At 49.9% G+C, this 17047-nt stretch overlaps 3 protein-coding genes across 3 annotated transcripts; 2 read left to right on the top strand and 1 right to left on the bottom strand.

The window, feature by feature from the left end:
• Nucleotides 1–1744: 1744 nt before the first annotated feature.
• Nucleotides 1745–3318, top strand: HO173_010164 (uncharacterized protein; the record flags this gene model as incomplete). Its single annotated transcript, XM_037312050.1, has 3 exons — nucleotides 1745–1821; nucleotides 1881–2469; nucleotides 2551–3318. 3 exons carry the CDS (start codon nucleotides 1745–1747, stop codon nucleotides 3316–3318), a joined length of 1434 nt encoding a protein of 477 aa, XP_037161064.1.
• A 2057-nt stretch (nucleotides 3319–5375) lies between these two features.
• Nucleotides 5376–6977, top strand: HO173_010163 (uncharacterized protein; the record flags this gene model as incomplete). The annotated part of the gene is made up of 2 exons (XM_037312049.1): nucleotides 5376–6426; nucleotides 6955–6977. 2 exons carry the CDS (start codon nucleotides 5376–5378, stop codon nucleotides 6975–6977), a joined length of 1074 nt encoding a protein of 357 aa, XP_037161063.1.
• Nucleotides 6978–7445: 468 nt separating this feature from the next.
• Nucleotides 7446–10582, bottom strand: HO173_010162 (uncharacterized protein; the record flags this gene model as incomplete). The annotated part of the gene is made up of 3 exons (XM_037312048.1): nucleotides 7446–7694; nucleotides 7888–7970; nucleotides 8044–10582. 3 exons carry the CDS (start codon nucleotides 10580–10582, stop codon nucleotides 7446–7448), a joined length of 2871 nt encoding a protein of 956 aa, XP_037161062.1.
• Nucleotides 10583–17047: the final 6465 nt, after the last annotated feature.

Raw genomic sequence — 17047 nt, 5'->3', positions numbered from 1 at the left:
TGAAAAAGACTTGGGCGTGAATCTGCCCAATGCGGACTTGAGTTCACACCAGAGAAGAGAATTGTCCCTTTTGAAGCTCGCAAGGGCCGTGATGTGGATAGGAGCGTAAAGTTGATTGATACGGCTATAAGGCGAAAGTAACTGCCATAGATGATATCTATAACGATCGTATCGCAGACTGCAGTGCCTGTGATAGACCGAAGGAACAACAACCGCACACAAGGAGCAGATGAAACAAAGCAGGAAGAGATTGGCTACCTACCGCCTTTTGCACAGCTTTGTCAGTGCTTCTTTCTGCGCGATAGCATAGCCTTGCGCTTGGATCGAGCGACGCAGCAGTGCCACCCTCATGCATACCGATCTAACTGGACTTACGCCCTGCCTAGCGCTTACGGCATCTCGCCCTGCTTACTGTATCTGGCTCTGCCCACTTCATCTCGTCCTACTTACTGCATCTGCCAGAGACAAAGGACGTAGTCAACAAATCATGGTGTGTGTTCCTGCTGCTCCGCATACTGGAGATACTGCGGTAGATAAGGTAAGGTAAGGTAAGGTAGGTGTGGGGTCAAGCCACGCTAGTACTAGTGCGGTAACGTCGCGCCGCTCTTAGGATGCGCAATGAAGTCAGAATCAGCCTAGACAGATTAGCTCCCGTACGGCCACGAGGCAAAAAGAGTTTCAGTCGATCTCCGTCTGCTGCCTATTTTTTTGGTCTGACTGTGAGCGACTTGGGGCTTGGCGTTTGCGAATACTTGAGTGCCAGGAAGGTTCGGATGAATGTTCGCTCAAGTACTGTCACGGGCTGGATTCATGCATATTCAGTCGTCGCTCTCTACTCGATGTGGCTAGTCTCGGCACATGTGCATTGCCAGCTCCATACTCAATCAACATCTTTCCCACCGACCGCATGCCTGCATACAAGTAAAGCCTACAGGCACCGTAACGTAACAGGGCTGTATAAAAGGCATTTATGCTCCGATCAAATCGGTAGGTCACACTGCAACTGCCGGCATATGGAGCAAGCCGACGAGGGGACATATGACCGCGAAGATAGAATCCCTCCGTGCTTGCAGGAAAGTTTAAAGTGCGGGGGTGCCTATTCGCGGTGTGAGCACTGATTGACCAGCTAGTGTTATCATTAGAGCCTCAATATCGAGTCGAACCCATGGGACCGAGAGTCGTGCCGCTAGGCTGTCACCGTTGGAAACATCTCACCGGCGGCGCTAGTGCACGCTAGCTCCATCCCGTAATCGGTGCCGGATTTCATGCATGGAATTCGCTACATACATTGCCATCGTCAATTGCTTGGCGAAGAAGAGTTGATGGAGTCATTCCCAAAGGATGCGAAAGGACTGGGGCATTACTCTAGGGCTAGGGTTCTATCAAACCGAGTGCTGTATGCTCACGAAGTCTATAAGGGTATCTTCTTCACAGTCTGAGTTTTGATATGCTACTGCAAGAAGGACTTCACATACGACAAGGCTGGCTTGTCAGTCCTCCCACCATCGGATTCTGGTGGTGGGAAGAGCTAAATGCTGATGCCAAGCGTACTAAGCATCTAGCGCGTAATTTAGGTCGTCCTTTAAAACCGACCAAGGCATCCTTTGCCCAGATTATCTATCTGCATCAGAACACTGAATTGCTGTCTCTGGGTACTTAGCTATTTCCTACAAAGACTTCACCTCCTAATCCATCATACCTGGTCACCCGGAGCCTGGCGTTATCGAGTTTCAATCACTTTACAATGACACAAATCACCCCTGGTGCCATCAAACGCGTTGCCATTATTGGAGCCGGTCCCTCTGGTCTTGCAGCCGCAAAGTAATGACCCCCCCACCAAATTTGGCTGACTCGCAGTACGCAGAGCTGACATACTTCAGATATCTGCTCGCCGAGAACGCATTTTCAGAGATCATCATATACGAGCAGCGAAATTCTGTCGGTGGCGCATGGAACTACACGCCACTGCCTCCCAAGCGGCAGTCATCTGTCAATGGCGATCTGAATGGATCTTCCGAGCCAAATGCTCTGGACGTCGTAACCGCTAACTTACCCAAGCTCAACACACCCATGTATGAAGGCCTTGAAAGCAACCTGCCGCATATGCTGATGCAGTTCTCGGACACGCCATTCCCAGAAAGGACACAGTTGTTCGCCAGGCGAGACACTGTACAGCAGTATTTGCAGGATTATGCGAGCGATATCATTTCCATGATCAGATTCGGTCATGAGGTCCACGAAGTGAGACCGACGGGAGGCGATGAATCCCATGGATGGGAGATTACCACAAAGGCCACAGCTGAGAGAGAGAGCAAAGTAGAGAGGTTCGACGCGGTCGTTGCTGCGAACGGACATTGTGATTGGCCCTTGTTGCCTAAAGTCGAGGGTCTCGACGCTTGGTGCAAACAGTTCCCGGATTCACTCTATCATTCGGTATCATTCAAAAACCCTAAGGCATTCGAGAAGAAGGTAAGCGAGAATCTCGTCAATTTTTATTCGCTCTGTTCCGTGAAGCAATAGTCTCACTAGGAACCTTATTGATCAATTTAGCGTGTACTTCTCGTAGGCGGCGGCCCCTCAGGTGCAGATATTGGCCGACAAATCGCTAGAGTATGCGAGCATCCTTTCCTCAGCGCGCAGCCGAAGAAATCTCCTTACCATACTGACGAACCGGATACGCGCGACTACTCAACCCTCGTTGCACTGATACCTGATGAGCGCGCAGCGAAATTCGCAGACGGAAGTGTCGAACGCAACATCGATGCCATTATCCTATGCACTGGATACGCCTATTCTTTTCCGTTCCTAGCTCCAATTGATCCGGCCATCAAAGATGAAGGGATCCGAGCACTGCCTCTTTACCAATATATCTTCCACATACAACATCCGACTTTAGCGTTCATAGAGACGCCGGAAATGATCGTCCCGTTCCCACTGGCTGAATGCCAAGCTGCCGTCATAGCACGGGTGTGGTCAAGTCGGCTAACCCTCCCGAATCGACACAAAATGCAGGATTGGCGAGAAAGTGTTGTTCGCGAACGAGGAGCTGCTCGGGAGTTCCACGCCTTGAAACCTCCACTCGACCTGGAGTACATGAAGGAAATGTACGACTGGAGCAGCACGGCCACGGAGACAGCGGCGTGCGAGGGCGGTGCGGGTGGCAAAATGCCGAAACGGTGGGATGCGAGAGCGTGCTGGGTGCGGATGATGGCGGCGGAGATGAAGAAGGCGTTCAACGCGAGAGGCGAAGAGCGATCCAACGTCCTGACTTATGAGGAGTTGGGGTTTCGATTCGATGGCGAGGGGAACGAACCCTGACGGCTTCCCAACGCGTAGACGTGTACGCTTTTATGCAATCATGCTACATAATGAATCACGGCTCCCGCGCCACTCTAGCGTATCGGGTGGTTAGAAAATACTTTACAGTAAAGATTACTCGGAGCCCCAGGACGAAACCCCGTCTCTGGGCTCGCTCCTTTCTCCCTACGTCCATGGTTCATGAGATGGTAGAGCAGTGACATGACACACACAAGCTGAGCGTATTCACTGACGGATAAGCTCTGGCCCAAGACGGTCGAATGACGACGCACTATTGTCGTCATACGGTATCATCTTCACCGACGCCTAGAAGAAGATGCGGCAAGATCCTCGCAACGAAACGGTTTTGAATCAGCCGGCTTTTATGGTTACTACCGGTTCCAGCATCCCACGCGGTGCCATTTCGAATCCGTGAGAAGCGGCCGCTTTTCGGAAATCACACACTCGCCAAAGCGGTAGTAGGAGGTACTTGAGCAGCGTCTCATAGCTCGCATCCTGATGCGAGCTCATGTTGATGTGGGAACGAGGCTGAGTCTGTCATGTGGCATTGTTTTATGTTTGCTGGATTGGAGCTCGGGGCTTGGAATTTTGAGCGCGGAGAAGGTGGCCAGGGTGTTATTCTACACTTCGCAGCTAGGTATGTTGTGTTATGTACTGTAACCCTATGCTGAAGCACATCCGGCGTCGCTGTTGAGATGCCGAAGCCTGGTCTGGCATTGCTTGAATAAGATCTCTGCAGGCCGCCTCTTGAGATATGTGACTATGGCTTTGACGACCGAGGATTTAGAGCGTTGTACTTCTTTTCTGGGATGTTTGTCCGACAGGGTCTGGATAAGGTCCGGCATTCGATTTACAACGGTTAAGGATAAGAATGTTTGGCTTTTGTAGATAGCATAAAGACCTGAATGGAATGGAATTACCAAGCGCTTGTTGCCTCTAGTAAAAGCTGGTGGTGGGGGATGACGGAGGGGTGGTGAATGTGATGACCCTTTGACCCTGTTGGACTATTGGAACGCCCCTTTTACCCTCAAAGAGACCCAAAAGATCGAGCCAGTAAGACCATCGACGATGACGGGCACCAATTCACCACTGAAAGTACGGACTCCAGTCCATCTGCCGACTAGTCCACAGTGGACTGGTCTATGGATGGACGGACTATATATGGATCAGTCCAGATGTCTGGACGGACTAGTTCCACTATTAGTCCAGATATAAATTTGTGTGAATGAAATTGGTGGTGTATATCCGGGTATAACGGGCGTATTTTTAGTAGCAATGGGGTTATATGATTACAGATCAGAGAGCTACCTAGTCTTAAGGCCGAGGTTATAGAGCTCTTAAAGTGTCTGAAGTTGTGGTTTCATTGGGTCTCTTTATCGGGAAAAATCTATATGCTATTATCAGTACTTTGGAGGAAGATATTTTAGAAGTTATAGAGGAGTAGTCGAATCGGTCTATAGATTAGTCTAAATATATTTAAACCATTGAGCATTTGGACCGACTGTGGACTGTGTAAATAGCTTCATTTTGGACTAGTCTAGGCCTGTGGACGGACTAGTCGGACTATTGGGAGCATCGCTTGAAGTTCTGAGCTTCTTGATATACCCTAAATCTACCGATACCGTCTTCCACGTCATCTGAGAGCCCCCAACCCCGCTTCGAGCCAGCCTCGCCCTTCTCAGTATCTTACTAAACACTTCTATTATAAGTGGTTCGACTCTTTTTCTGTCCATACGGGGTTGGTACTACACTTCTAGGATCCGCCCTTTGTATCTCCGTCCCTTGGCGGATAGCAACTGATTCCTCAAATTCGCGCAAACGTGATCGGAATCAAGGTGAGCAAACTACCTCAAAACACAACATAAAGAGGCGAGAGGATGTATGTAGCGAGATGAAGACTATCTACTACGCCGTGCCTATCTCCTTTATACCGTATGAATCTCCTTGCGAATGGGCTGTTAAGAGTTAAGAGGCAGCGCGTCCTCCCGAATCTCCTGCCTTGAATTTTCATCCATTTCAATTCCATCTGCACGGTCATTATCCCTTCGATCCTCGACATGACCAGGCTCTTGCCGCTCACGGTCGCTTTGCTTTTCGCCGGTGCTGGCCAGGCTGCTCCGGCTCCTCAAGTCGCATCCACACTCTTTGCTGATCCTTCTACGACACCATCCGCCTCACTATCTAGGTCCCTTGGACCGTCAGGGCCCAGTCCGACCTCCTCGTTCACCTGCTATCCGTTCCAGGATCCTGACGCGGGGCCAGCGCCCCCAGGATGCATGTGTGACGGACTCGATGGCATATTCCCTTACCTCAGCTCTTCCACCGGTCAAAGCAGTTTCAACCCTTGTGGTTTCACGACGATGCCGACGGCAGTCTTCGCAACTGCAACGCCGTTCATAACCACCGAATCCAACGGAGATGTCGTCTTTTGCGCTTCCTCTACGTACTACAATTACGCGGTCAATACGAATCCAGTATGCGCGGGTGCAACATCAGTCGTTTTCATTGTCCCTTCTATCGCCTCGTTATACTCCAAATCTACTGCCTCGTTTGCATCTGTTGCATCCGTCTCAGCCGCATCCGTATCATCCGCAAGTTCATCAGCGTCTTACGTCTCCGCCGCGGCCGTCCCCAGTGCCAGCTGTCGGGATCTTGGTGACGACCTGTTCGGAGAGACTCTCTTTGAAGTCTATGGGATCAACGGATGGGCCGGCAGCGATGGCGGAAGGCTCCTTGATGAAGAATGGGGATGCGGTTTCGTATCCGTCTTCGATTTCCACACAGACACACAGGATGAGTTTGAAGGCCATCTGAGGGATACCCAGTACGCGCTTTTCTTCCTGAGCCTCTTCAAAGCCGGCTGCGTCGAACGTGCCGTGCACTCGGCAGGGGGACCGTCGCCGGGTACGGGACCTGGCAAAGTCCAGTGTTATCATACGCCGGAGCGCCGTGACAAACTATCGGACGCATTCAGTGGCATCAATACCGCGCGACTCGAAGCAGTCAAGAACGTGGTCGATGGTAAGTCAGCGAACAACTCGCTGCCAACGAGCAACGAAGAGAAGGCGGTACTCGACACAAGCTCGTCTTCTCCAGCAGCGGCCGGGGGTCCGCAACCCGGTGCAAGTCTCGGGGCGTCGGCTTCTGCAGCACTGTCTCACCTTTTGGCTGCTCAACGCCGGCCATCTACAGTTCCAACGGCCACACCGAGCTCATGACCTGCCGTGTTTTTTTTTTCAAGCAAATCTACAGCATGTCTCTTCGCTCACGACTTGGCTTTTCCGTTCTCCAAGATTCGGTTACCACAGTACTCATTCATGATTTCCTAGCTCTCCAGGATTCACTGCTGTGTGCAAACGTCATGCGCTATTTCATTCTCCACGGTGATGGCGGCGTCTACACCGGTCTTGATACCCTATGCCTTTGACCAATCGATACCTGGATCCCCGCCGGTCACGCAGACAAAGATCATCGGCATCGAAGGAGATAGTCTCGGTTGGCCCGATGATACCAAGTTGTTTCCAACATGTTGGGCTCGGACAGTCGACTCGGGCGGCGAATCCGGGTCACATTCCTGATGGAGCGAAGGATCGAGTATCCTGATAATGCTCCCAACAGTCCAACTAATCCGTCCAGACGCTCAGACTAGTCCAAAATAAGACTATATAAACAGTCCATAGTCCGTCCAAACACTAAACCAGTCCAAGTAGATTTGGACTGGTTCGACTAGTAGTCCGAGACTGTAGACCTTACGGTAATACTGAATAGATTCATAGCGACAGTAAGAGACTCTGATAGCTCGGATTCGTTATCACTGTCTGTTATAATAATATAACTATAAAATAATAACTATAATAATAATATAGCGATCTATGAAGAAAATTTTATTCTCAGTTAACTCTATTATTACTAAAAATACATCTACTATACTCAAATATACGGTCTAATCATATTACACAAATTGAATTATTAGACTATTAGTCGGACCAGTCCGTCCAACATCCGAACCAGTCCATAACCAGTCCGTCTAAACCGATAGTCCGTGATTTGAGGGCGCACTGTTGGGAGCATTGATTACTGTATCCATAATCCAATGCTCTACTCCCCCAACTCGCAAGCGTCTACATTCATTTCGCTTTAATCGAAGAGTTGATCTTGCGCAGCACTTCTGATGTCGAAGCATGGTGGTGGATGCGGTTTGAGCTTCTTATTGCGGATTTTGGGCGTTTGTACACCGTGTCTACGCCTGGATCTGGTGTGTATTTCGGGATTTTACGGGAGCTGAGCGTAGCTGATTGGGTGAAGTCGGTGGTTTGTACTACGGTGAGGATCGCCTTCTTGCTTAGGATTGGTTTACTGAGTATCAAGGATTCGGGCTGAGGAAATTGTCAGCGTGGGCAGACGTGCTTGTGCTTTAGAGGATGTTCTAGTGCACTGCCGTTGCTGATGGAAAGCGGATAATGCCCAGATTAGGCAACTTCAATGGTATTTAGTGTGACATCATTTCAAAGTACTAATACAAAGCATTTTGCCTGGAGCTGAGTATGAACATTCACCAGTCAACGCCACGGACCAGAAAGCATCGCCATCAAAGTCCGCTTCGAGAACCGGACCAGCACGCTGTAAATCGATCGATGGGGGAATAGTCGATCCTGTCCCGCCCCGCTTTTAATTGATCACCGCTCACTCAGTTTTGCCACCTAATTTTCTCGCCACGTAACATACCCGCGAGGCCGATGGGCAGCAACTTCTTCTCACCCAACGCCAGGCCGCCATACTTCTTGATGATATCGGCACCATACAGCTGCAGCACCCAGTGCTCGTATAAACTCCGTCCCTGACCGGCCGGGATAGGGTCCAATTTCTGAACGGCGTTCTGTATGTCTGGGGTCGGTTCCACGATCGCGCTCCCTGGAGGCGCAAGCAAATCAATGTACGCTTGATGCAAGTGTATGCTCGTCTCTTCGCGATATCTAGTATATTCGTGCAGGGACATAAAAGGTTCGATATCTGCATTTGGATGGACAAGCCCCGACATTGAGGTGCCGTCCTCGTACGACTGCTTCGCGTTGTTGTAGTCAGCTTCTTCAAGCTCAAAGGCTTCATCGAGCTTGACCCCTGGATCCTTCAAGCTCTCTTTACGGGCTAGAAACAGAGGAATAAGTGGGTTCCGCATGCCGAGCCCTCCGAGCTCGATGGGAAAGTAGAAGAATCCATCCGAAATGCCCTCAACACCAAATCTCGAAGCCAGCTCTATCCTTAGATACTCCCCCACATTGTCGCCAGGTAGGTTGACATCGGCAAAGAGGCCGCGCTGAATCTTATCGAATGCTTCTATCACCATATCCAGATGAGGACGACCGAGGCAGTTCGCGGATTCTCCAAAGTTGTTCGAGATGAAGCGCGCGACGTAAACATTCCACGCTTGGACCCAAGCGAGGACGCTTTTGCACGCTTTTAATTGCTGTTGGAGCTCGCGGGTGTGTGTCTCGACCTGCTGGTCATCGATTGTCCATTTTCCGGATGATCCTAATTTCAAAAAACCCCAACGAACCTCGCCTTGTGGGAGCCTATTCGAGAGTGAAGTCTCTTGAGGCAAATCTGAATTGCCAGAGACGCTCGCTGCCCCAGTCTTTTCCTCGTTCAGAGTCAGTCCCATGACACTTGCAAATTCTTGACTGGTCTCCCATGCCAAAACAGAAGCATGCGAAGAACCCCAGAACCAGACGTCATCATGCAATCTGTATAAATTCGATCCTGTCGACTTGTTGATAGCGAAGTCTAAGGAGAACAGCACAGCTTCTCCCATAGCATCGCTGAGTCGATGCTGTATTGGGACGCCGCACTGCCGGATCTGTGTTTGAGCTCCTGGACCGTCTTGGACAAACTTCACAGGCGCTTTCAAGAATTTCTCGAAGAACTTGAGCCAAAATTCGGGGACGCCGAAGAAATGTAGGACCGAAAGAGTAGTCGCGTGAGGTAAAGAAGGCCCAAACCACTTGAAGTCGGACTGGAAGACGGTGACAGACCGGTTCAGCCGAACATTCAACAGTACCTCTGTGCTGATAAGGTGTAACAATGACTGCTTGATGGCCATTGGTGACTTAACGTCGTCATTTGGACTGCCTTTGCAGTAATTGTCTGTCGTGTCATTGAACGCTTTCGGTAATTGCGACAAGAAATAATCACTTTGGTACTTCTCACGTCTTGCATTCCTGACGCTTCGTTCGCATCCGTCTTCCTGACCCAAGAATCTCTGTCGGTTCCGTCTGGCTTGTCCATCCAGTAGGTTGTCAGAAGACTGTTTCCATGCACCTGAACGGAAGAATGTATCAAAAACGGTTCTGAAATGCGTCGCCCATTTCATACCAATAAAATGAAGGAGCAACGCTTGGAGAATTTCCTCGTCCATGAATACTCGGTATTTACCATTCAGAGCTCTTCGGACGTTGACAGGTATCGCTTCACCCCACGACCAAGAATCCAGAGCGTCTACCTGCATATTCAAGACATCGGCCATTTCTTGCAGGATGGTAGGATTATTCCTGAAGTCGGCTAGGGCTTTTCGCTTCTCCTCGGAGAGCAGATCAGTCTCCAGCATCCCCGTCATACAGGTTTGAAGAGCAGAGGTGTCGAAATTTCCAAGCCTGAAAGACCTCATGCCTTCTCTCAAACTATCCAAAGGCTCTTTCACCATTCTTTTAGCTTTCGAAGTGGAGCCGAAGATGCCGGTAAGATACGTCTCAATTGCAGCGGGACTGGATGTTGAACCTTCAGTGAAGACAACCGACTCCCATTCTTTGCGTTGGTCGTACATTTCCTTGCGCCCCACATGCTCGAAATGATCTTGGGAGCTGCTTGGTGTATCACTGAGTGGCGATTCCCCCGCACTGCCAAGCCACTCCATGACCAGGCGCCCAAACAAAGAGGCTTGTTCGTATTTGCGAGACGGGACGTCTAAAGCCTGCTCGAATGCCGTCTGCCATTCTCTGAGCAGCGTCGAGGGAACGGAAGGATCGTGACGAGACTGTTCTAGGTATTGGCGAACATTGATCTTTGAGATGTTCGCTGGTGTGTCGATGTCGTGAACCTCGAAGGCATCTAGCAGTATCTCTACTTTGCCGACTTGAGTGGACTGACTGGCAGCAGCATCAAGGATACGTTGCTTTATTGTTTCATAGCTCTGCTGCTGCTTTGAAAGTGCATTGAGCTTTGTCGTCGTGATATGATACATGGACTGCGTGAGAGCTGTGGATGTTTCCATGGCGTGAAGATGTCTGGTTTGTGTTAAAAGGCGAATTCGGTTTTGGGAATAAAGTGTGTTGATATCCTGCTTGAATGATGGCTGTCGGAGGAGTGACGAGACCGAAGCTGACACTCTGCCATGGTATCTCGAGAGCATATTATAGATCAAGCCCCCGGAAGGCCGCTGCAGGCAGCAACACATATGAGTCATAGGAGCTGGATTGGGCGATCAAAGGATCAGAAGGATGGCTGACCCAACGCGTACAGTAAAAAGCACATTAGGCGTACAGTCTGCGCCAGAAATGTTGTGGAACAAGAACAGCGTTCGTAGTGTGTAGGAGGGATGTATCGATCCTGTGAAGCCTGCAGCAAGATATCCCCTCCGCCAAGCATAGCTATACTACATGTGGCTAGCCATTGCAAGAATATCATGGACCGGAATAGGGTCTGAATGATAGGGTGCACAGTGTGAAAGCAGTAATAGCTATGAAGGTGTCTACATGACATGAAGGCTGTTTATGTAGGTAATGCCAAGCCGCACTAGGCCCAATTTGGAACCGCAGTGTTGAGAGCTGGAACCATGACACTGAAGCAACTTCCAACTGCGCCTTCGCGGTAACAGTCCCACGTTAGTAGGTAGAGGTACGGAGTCACCATTTTGCACGCCAAGTCCTGAGCGCCAAGCCCCATGCGCCAAGAAACGGTACAGGAATCGTGGAAAGGCCGCCAGAATCGGATCGGCCACAGCCGTTTTATACAACATACGCACCTCCATTTTGAAGCTCCAATCCACCGAACTTCCTCGCTGATTTTGACTTACTCTATCCCATTGAAGCAAAAGGCCCCACCCACAAGTACCATGTCCACGTTCATCGCTTGGAGTTCTCTTGTCCCCGTTGCTTGTCAATGCAAGGTCCGCGTATTGTCAGCGCAGGTCACATCGGAGATGGATTCAAAATTGGGACCACAGCTAGTGTCCAGCATGGCAACCTTCACGAGCTTTGCGAAGGGGTCGTCTTATACTTTGGCCTCGAGGGCACTCGATTTTTTCCATCCAGTGAGACACCAGTGAGGCTGTCTGGTCGGAGTGCGGTCTGCTCACCGGTCAGTGTTTGTGCCAGACTCCCGTCGAGGCCAGTGGACTTACGGCATTCTTGGGGAAGAAAGCGAACGAGATGGGTTGTGCGTAGGCCAATAATGGAATGTGCAGGATCGAATGGGGGAAAAGCCTCCCCTTTGGGCGTGGGTGTAGAGCATGTAGTATTGAGATATCTAGGTCGTCGGGCGGGTATTCAAAATCTAAGATCCCTCCTCCCCCTATGTGAACTGTCTTGTGTACATCGACTATGATCGATCGCCGAGGAAATTTTTCAAATACTGTCTGCCATGTAAGCTGTCATCCTACCCACCTCCGCGCATCCTTGAACAGCCTGCTCCACCGCTCCTCGCTCCATGCATCTGCTTTCTCGTCAGGAATCCATGATCCAATGCCAGCCATTACTAAGCGCTCAGGGTGCGGCATTGTAGCAAGCACTCTTACGATTCCGGAGTTGGTGGCTCTCCTAAACCCGGGGATAATTGACAAAATGTACCGGCCATCATTGCTCATCAAGCCCGCTATACCCAATGGTGATCCATTGGGATTGGCTGGGTGTGCTTCTGTTGGCTTGAGGTGGTTGTCAAGATATCGTAGTGACACCATTTCTCAAACAGTTCTTGAGCCGCAAGGTTCTGATCTTGGTCATTGGGAAAAGAAGCACGGCCCTCACCGTGGCTGACTGCGATAGGAAGCTTGCTCCCCTTCATATTGTGTGAGAAAACGGATGGCGTTGAAGAGTTACCGAGTACCTCCACCATACTGAAGCGTGCTTCAAATGAGTCACTTTCATTTCTCTCAAAGACGGGCCACCCAGCTTTGCTGGGGATCATTCCTACCAGAGCTAGCTGGGTTAGAAACTGGCAACCGTTGCACACACCAAAGGTGAATGTATCTGGACGTTCAAAGAATGGTTTGAACCCTTGACGCATTTTGCGGTTTAGCGCATCGCTTGAAGCCCCTATAGCAAATCGCAGAGTCAGTGACCACCTTTGCAAGTTTGCGGCTAGTCTCGAAAAGTGAGGCCATACAGAAAAAGTATGCACAAGTAGATATGTAGATATAGATTGGGCATATCTAGACCAGGGCAGCTAAGACTCTTCTGGGCATCCAATAGCCCAGAAAAGCCCCAGCCTAGAAAAACTCCCAGTCTGAGCGACATGCCCTGGAGAAATGAGGCTATATACAGGTGTGGGTGGGTGGGAGAAAAATGATATGGCTCTGAAAGAGACGAAATCAAATGAAGAGCCGTTGACAGGTGCAAAACAGGTGGCTATATAGCTCGTACTGGACACCTGTCCCCAACCCCTTGCCGGGGTACCAACAGGGGTACCAACCCACTAACCCCCAGTCCCACTGTGGCGAACGGCTGATCAAACAGCCACCAACGCTATGGCCTCATAATGGACCCACTAACCCACAGTCCCACTGTTGCGATTAGTGCTCGCAAACAGTGAGGCCATACAGAAAACACGTATGCACAAGTAGATATGTAGATATATGATTGGGCATATCTAGACCAGGGCAGCTAAGACTCTTCTGGGCATCCAATAGCCCAGAAAAGCCCCCAGCGCTAGAAAAACTCCCAAAACAACCCAAGACGTCGTCCAAAGAGGGCGAAGATCTCGAGGATGACTCTGACGGTACCTACCGCAGCAAGCAGTAGGGACCGACAGCACTAGCGCGGACGGGCTGGAAGATGCTGGTGCCGTAGTGAATAGTAGGTAGGCTGGGTGAGTGACGAAAGGGCGGTAGGAATCGACTCCCTCAACACCAAGTTGCAGCCCTTCTGCGGAAGGACTGGCCGAATAATGGCCCTCAACACCAAGTGACGTCAGCACCTCGCGGAGGTTGCCGGTGACGGCTTTCCCAGCTGGAATAACGGCGCATCAGGTGGGGCTTCCCACCTGATGTACCAATGACTACCAATGACTGACATCAGGTGGGGCTTCCCACCTGATGTCCAATGGCTACCAATGACTGATATTAGGTGGGCTTCCCACCTGATGTATCAATGGCTACCAATGACTGACATCAGGTGGGGCTTCCCACCTGATGTACCAATGGCTACCAAGACTGACATCAGATGGGGCTTCCCACCTGATGTACCAAGACGACATCAGGTGGGCTTCCCACCTGATAACCAATGCTACCAAGACGACATCAGGTGGGGCTTCCCACCTGATGTACTAATGCTACCAATGACTGACATCAGGTGGGGCTTCCCATCTGATGTACCAATGGCTACCAATGACTGACATCAGGTGGGGCTTCCCATCTGATGTACCAATGGCTACAATGACTGATATTAGATGGGGCTTCCCACCTGATGTATTAATGGCGGCATCAGGTGGGGCTTCCCACCTGATGTTAGGCTTTGACGCTATACGTCATCGCCCGATGCAATAGCCCAAATGGCTGGAATAGCTGGGTATCTTAATGGCTGCGGTAGTCTGGAATATGACTGTGATAGTTGGACTGAGATATCCCCATGGCTGCGGTAGCCCAAATAGCTGGAATAGTTGAAACATCCCCATGGTTGCGATAGCCCAAATACTGAAATAACTGAGACATCTCCATGGCTGCGGTAGCCCCGATAGCTGGAGTGACTGAGACATCCCCAGGGCTGCGATAGCCCAAATGGCTGGAATAGCTAAGAATCTTTATGGCTGCGGTAGCCAAATAGCTGGGATAGCTGAAATATCCCCATGGCTGCGGTAGCGTAAACAGCTGAAATAACTAGACATCTCCATGGCTGCGATAGCTGGATATCCCTGTGGCTGCAATAGCCCAAATGGTTGGAATAGCTGAAACATCTCCACGGCTGCGGTAGCCCAAATAGTTGGAATAGTTGAGACATCTCCATGGCTCGATAGCTGAGATATCCCTGTGGCTGCGATAGCCCAAATGGTTGGAATAGCTGAAACATCTCCACGGCGCGTAGCCCAAATAGTTGGAATAGTTGAGACCTCTCCATGGCTGCGGTACCCAAATAGCTGAAGGCTCGGAGCCCAAATAGCTGAAATAGCTGAAACATCTCCAGGCTGCGGTAGCCCAAATAGTTGGAATAGTTGAGACATCTCCATGGCTGCGATAGCTGAGATACCCGTGGCTGCGATAGCCAAATGGTTGGAATAGTTGAGACCTCTTTATGGCTGCGGTAGCCCAAATAGCTGAAGGCTGCGGTAACCCAAATAGTTGAAATAGCTGAGACATCTCCAAAGCTGCGATAGCCCAAATAAGTGGAATAGTTGAGAGTTCTCCATGGCTGCGATAGCTGAGATACCCTTATGATTGCGATAGCCAAACAGCTGAAATAACTGAGACATCTCCATGGCTGCGGTAGCCCAAATAGCTGGGATAGCTGAAATATCCCCATGGCTGCGGTAGCCCAAGTAGCTGAAATAACTGGGACATCTTTATGGTTGCGATAGCCAATAGCTGAAATGGCTGGGACATCTCCAAGGCTGCGGTAGCCCGAATAGCTGAAATGGCTGGGACATCTCCAAGGCTGCGGTAGCCCAAATACTGGAATGGCTGGGACATCTCCAAGGCTGCGGTAGCCCAAGTAGCTGAAATAACTGGGATATCCCATGGTTGCGATAGCCGAATAGCTGAAATGGCTGGGACATCTCCAAGGCTGCGGTAGCCCGAATAGCTGAAATGGCTGGGACATCTCCAAGGCTGCGGTAGCCCAAATAGCTGAAATAGCTGGGACATCTCCAAGGCTGCGGTAGCCCAAATAGCTGGAATACCCGAGACATCTCCATGGCGCAGAGCCCAAATAGCTGAAATATCCGCATGGCTGCAATAGCCCAAATAGCTAAAATGACTGAAATATTCACATGGCTGCAATAGCCAAATAGCTGAAATAGCTGAAATAGCCACATGGCTGCAATAGCTCAAATAGCTGAAATAGCTGAAATAGCCACATGGCTGCAATAGCCCAAAATAGCTGAAATAGCCACATGGCTGCAATAGCTCAAATAGCTCAAATAGCTGAAATAGCCACATGGCTGAATAGCCAAATAGCTAAATAGGAAATAGCCACAGGCGCAATAGCTCAAATAGCTCAAATAGCTGAAATACCAATGGCTGCAATAGCTCAAATAGCTCAAATAGCTGAAATAGCCACATGGCTGCAATAGCTCAAATAGCTGAAATAGCTGAAATATCCGCATGGCTGCAATAGCCCACATAGCTGAAATGGCTGGGACATCTCCAAGGCTGCGGTAGCCCGAATAGCTGAAATGGCTGGGACATCTCCAAGGCTGCGGTAGCCCAAATAGCTGGAATGGCTGGGACATCTCCAAGGCTGCGGTAGCCCAAGTAGCTGAAATAACTGGGATATCTCCATGGTTGCGATAGCCCGAATAGCTGAAATGGCTGGGACATCTCCAAGGCTGCGGTAGCCCGAATAGCTGAAATGGCTGGGACATCTCCAAGGCTGCGGTAGCCCAAATAGCTGAAATAGCTGGGACATCTCCAAGGCTGCGGTAGCCCAAATAGCTGGAATACCCGAGACATCTCCATGGCTGCAGTAGCCCAAATAGCTGAAATATCCGCATGGCTGCAATAGCCCAAATAGCTAAAATGACTGAAATATTCACATGGCTGCAATAGCTCAAATAGCTGAAATAGCTGAAATAGCCACATGGCTGCAATAGCTCAAATAGCTGAAATAGCTGAAATAGCCACATGGCTGCAATAGCCCACGAAATAGCTGAAATAGCCACATGGCTGCAATAGCTCAAATAGCTCAAATAGCTGAAATAGCCACATGGCTGCAATAGCTCAAATAGCTGAAATAGCTGAAATAGCCACATGGCTGCAATAGCTCAAATAGCTGAAATAGCTGAAATAGCCACATGGCTGCAATAGCTCAAATAGCTGAAATAGCTGAAATATCCACATGGCTGCAATAGCCCACATAGCTGAAATAGCCACATGGCTGCAATAGCCGAAATAGCTGAAATAGCTGAAATAGCTGAAATAGCTGCAATGATTGAAAACATCCACATGGCTGCAATAGCCCAAATAGCTGAAATAGCCACATGGCTGCAATAGCTCAAATAGCTGAAATGGCTGCAATAGCTCAAATGGCTGAAATGGCTGAAATAACTGAAAACAACATGGCTGCAATAGCTCAAATAGCTGAAATAACTGAAATACTCAAATAGCTGCGATGCCTGAGATAGCCGACTTAGCTGAAATGGCTACATACCATATAGCTATAATAGCTGACTATCCTTATAGCCGTATGGCTTCAGTGGCTGAAATGACTGAAATTTCAATGTAGCTGCGATAGCTGAGGTGAACAGTTATAGGTGGAATGGCTGAAGTGTGTATCCAAATGGTAGTGGCATGGTCGCATGGCCGTACGGCTGT

The sequence above is a fragment of the Letharia columbiana genome (assembly GCF_014066305.1).
Source record: "Letharia columbiana isolate WasteWater2 chromosome Unknown Sc0000046_s0, whole genome shotgun sequence".
In the NCBI taxonomy this organism is placed as follows: domain Eukaryota; kingdom Fungi; phylum Ascomycota; class Lecanoromycetes; order Lecanorales; family Parmeliaceae; genus Letharia; species Letharia columbiana.
The sequence above is the reverse complement of the archived record's forward strand: the minus strand, read 5'-3'. Positions and strand labels throughout refer to the sequence as shown.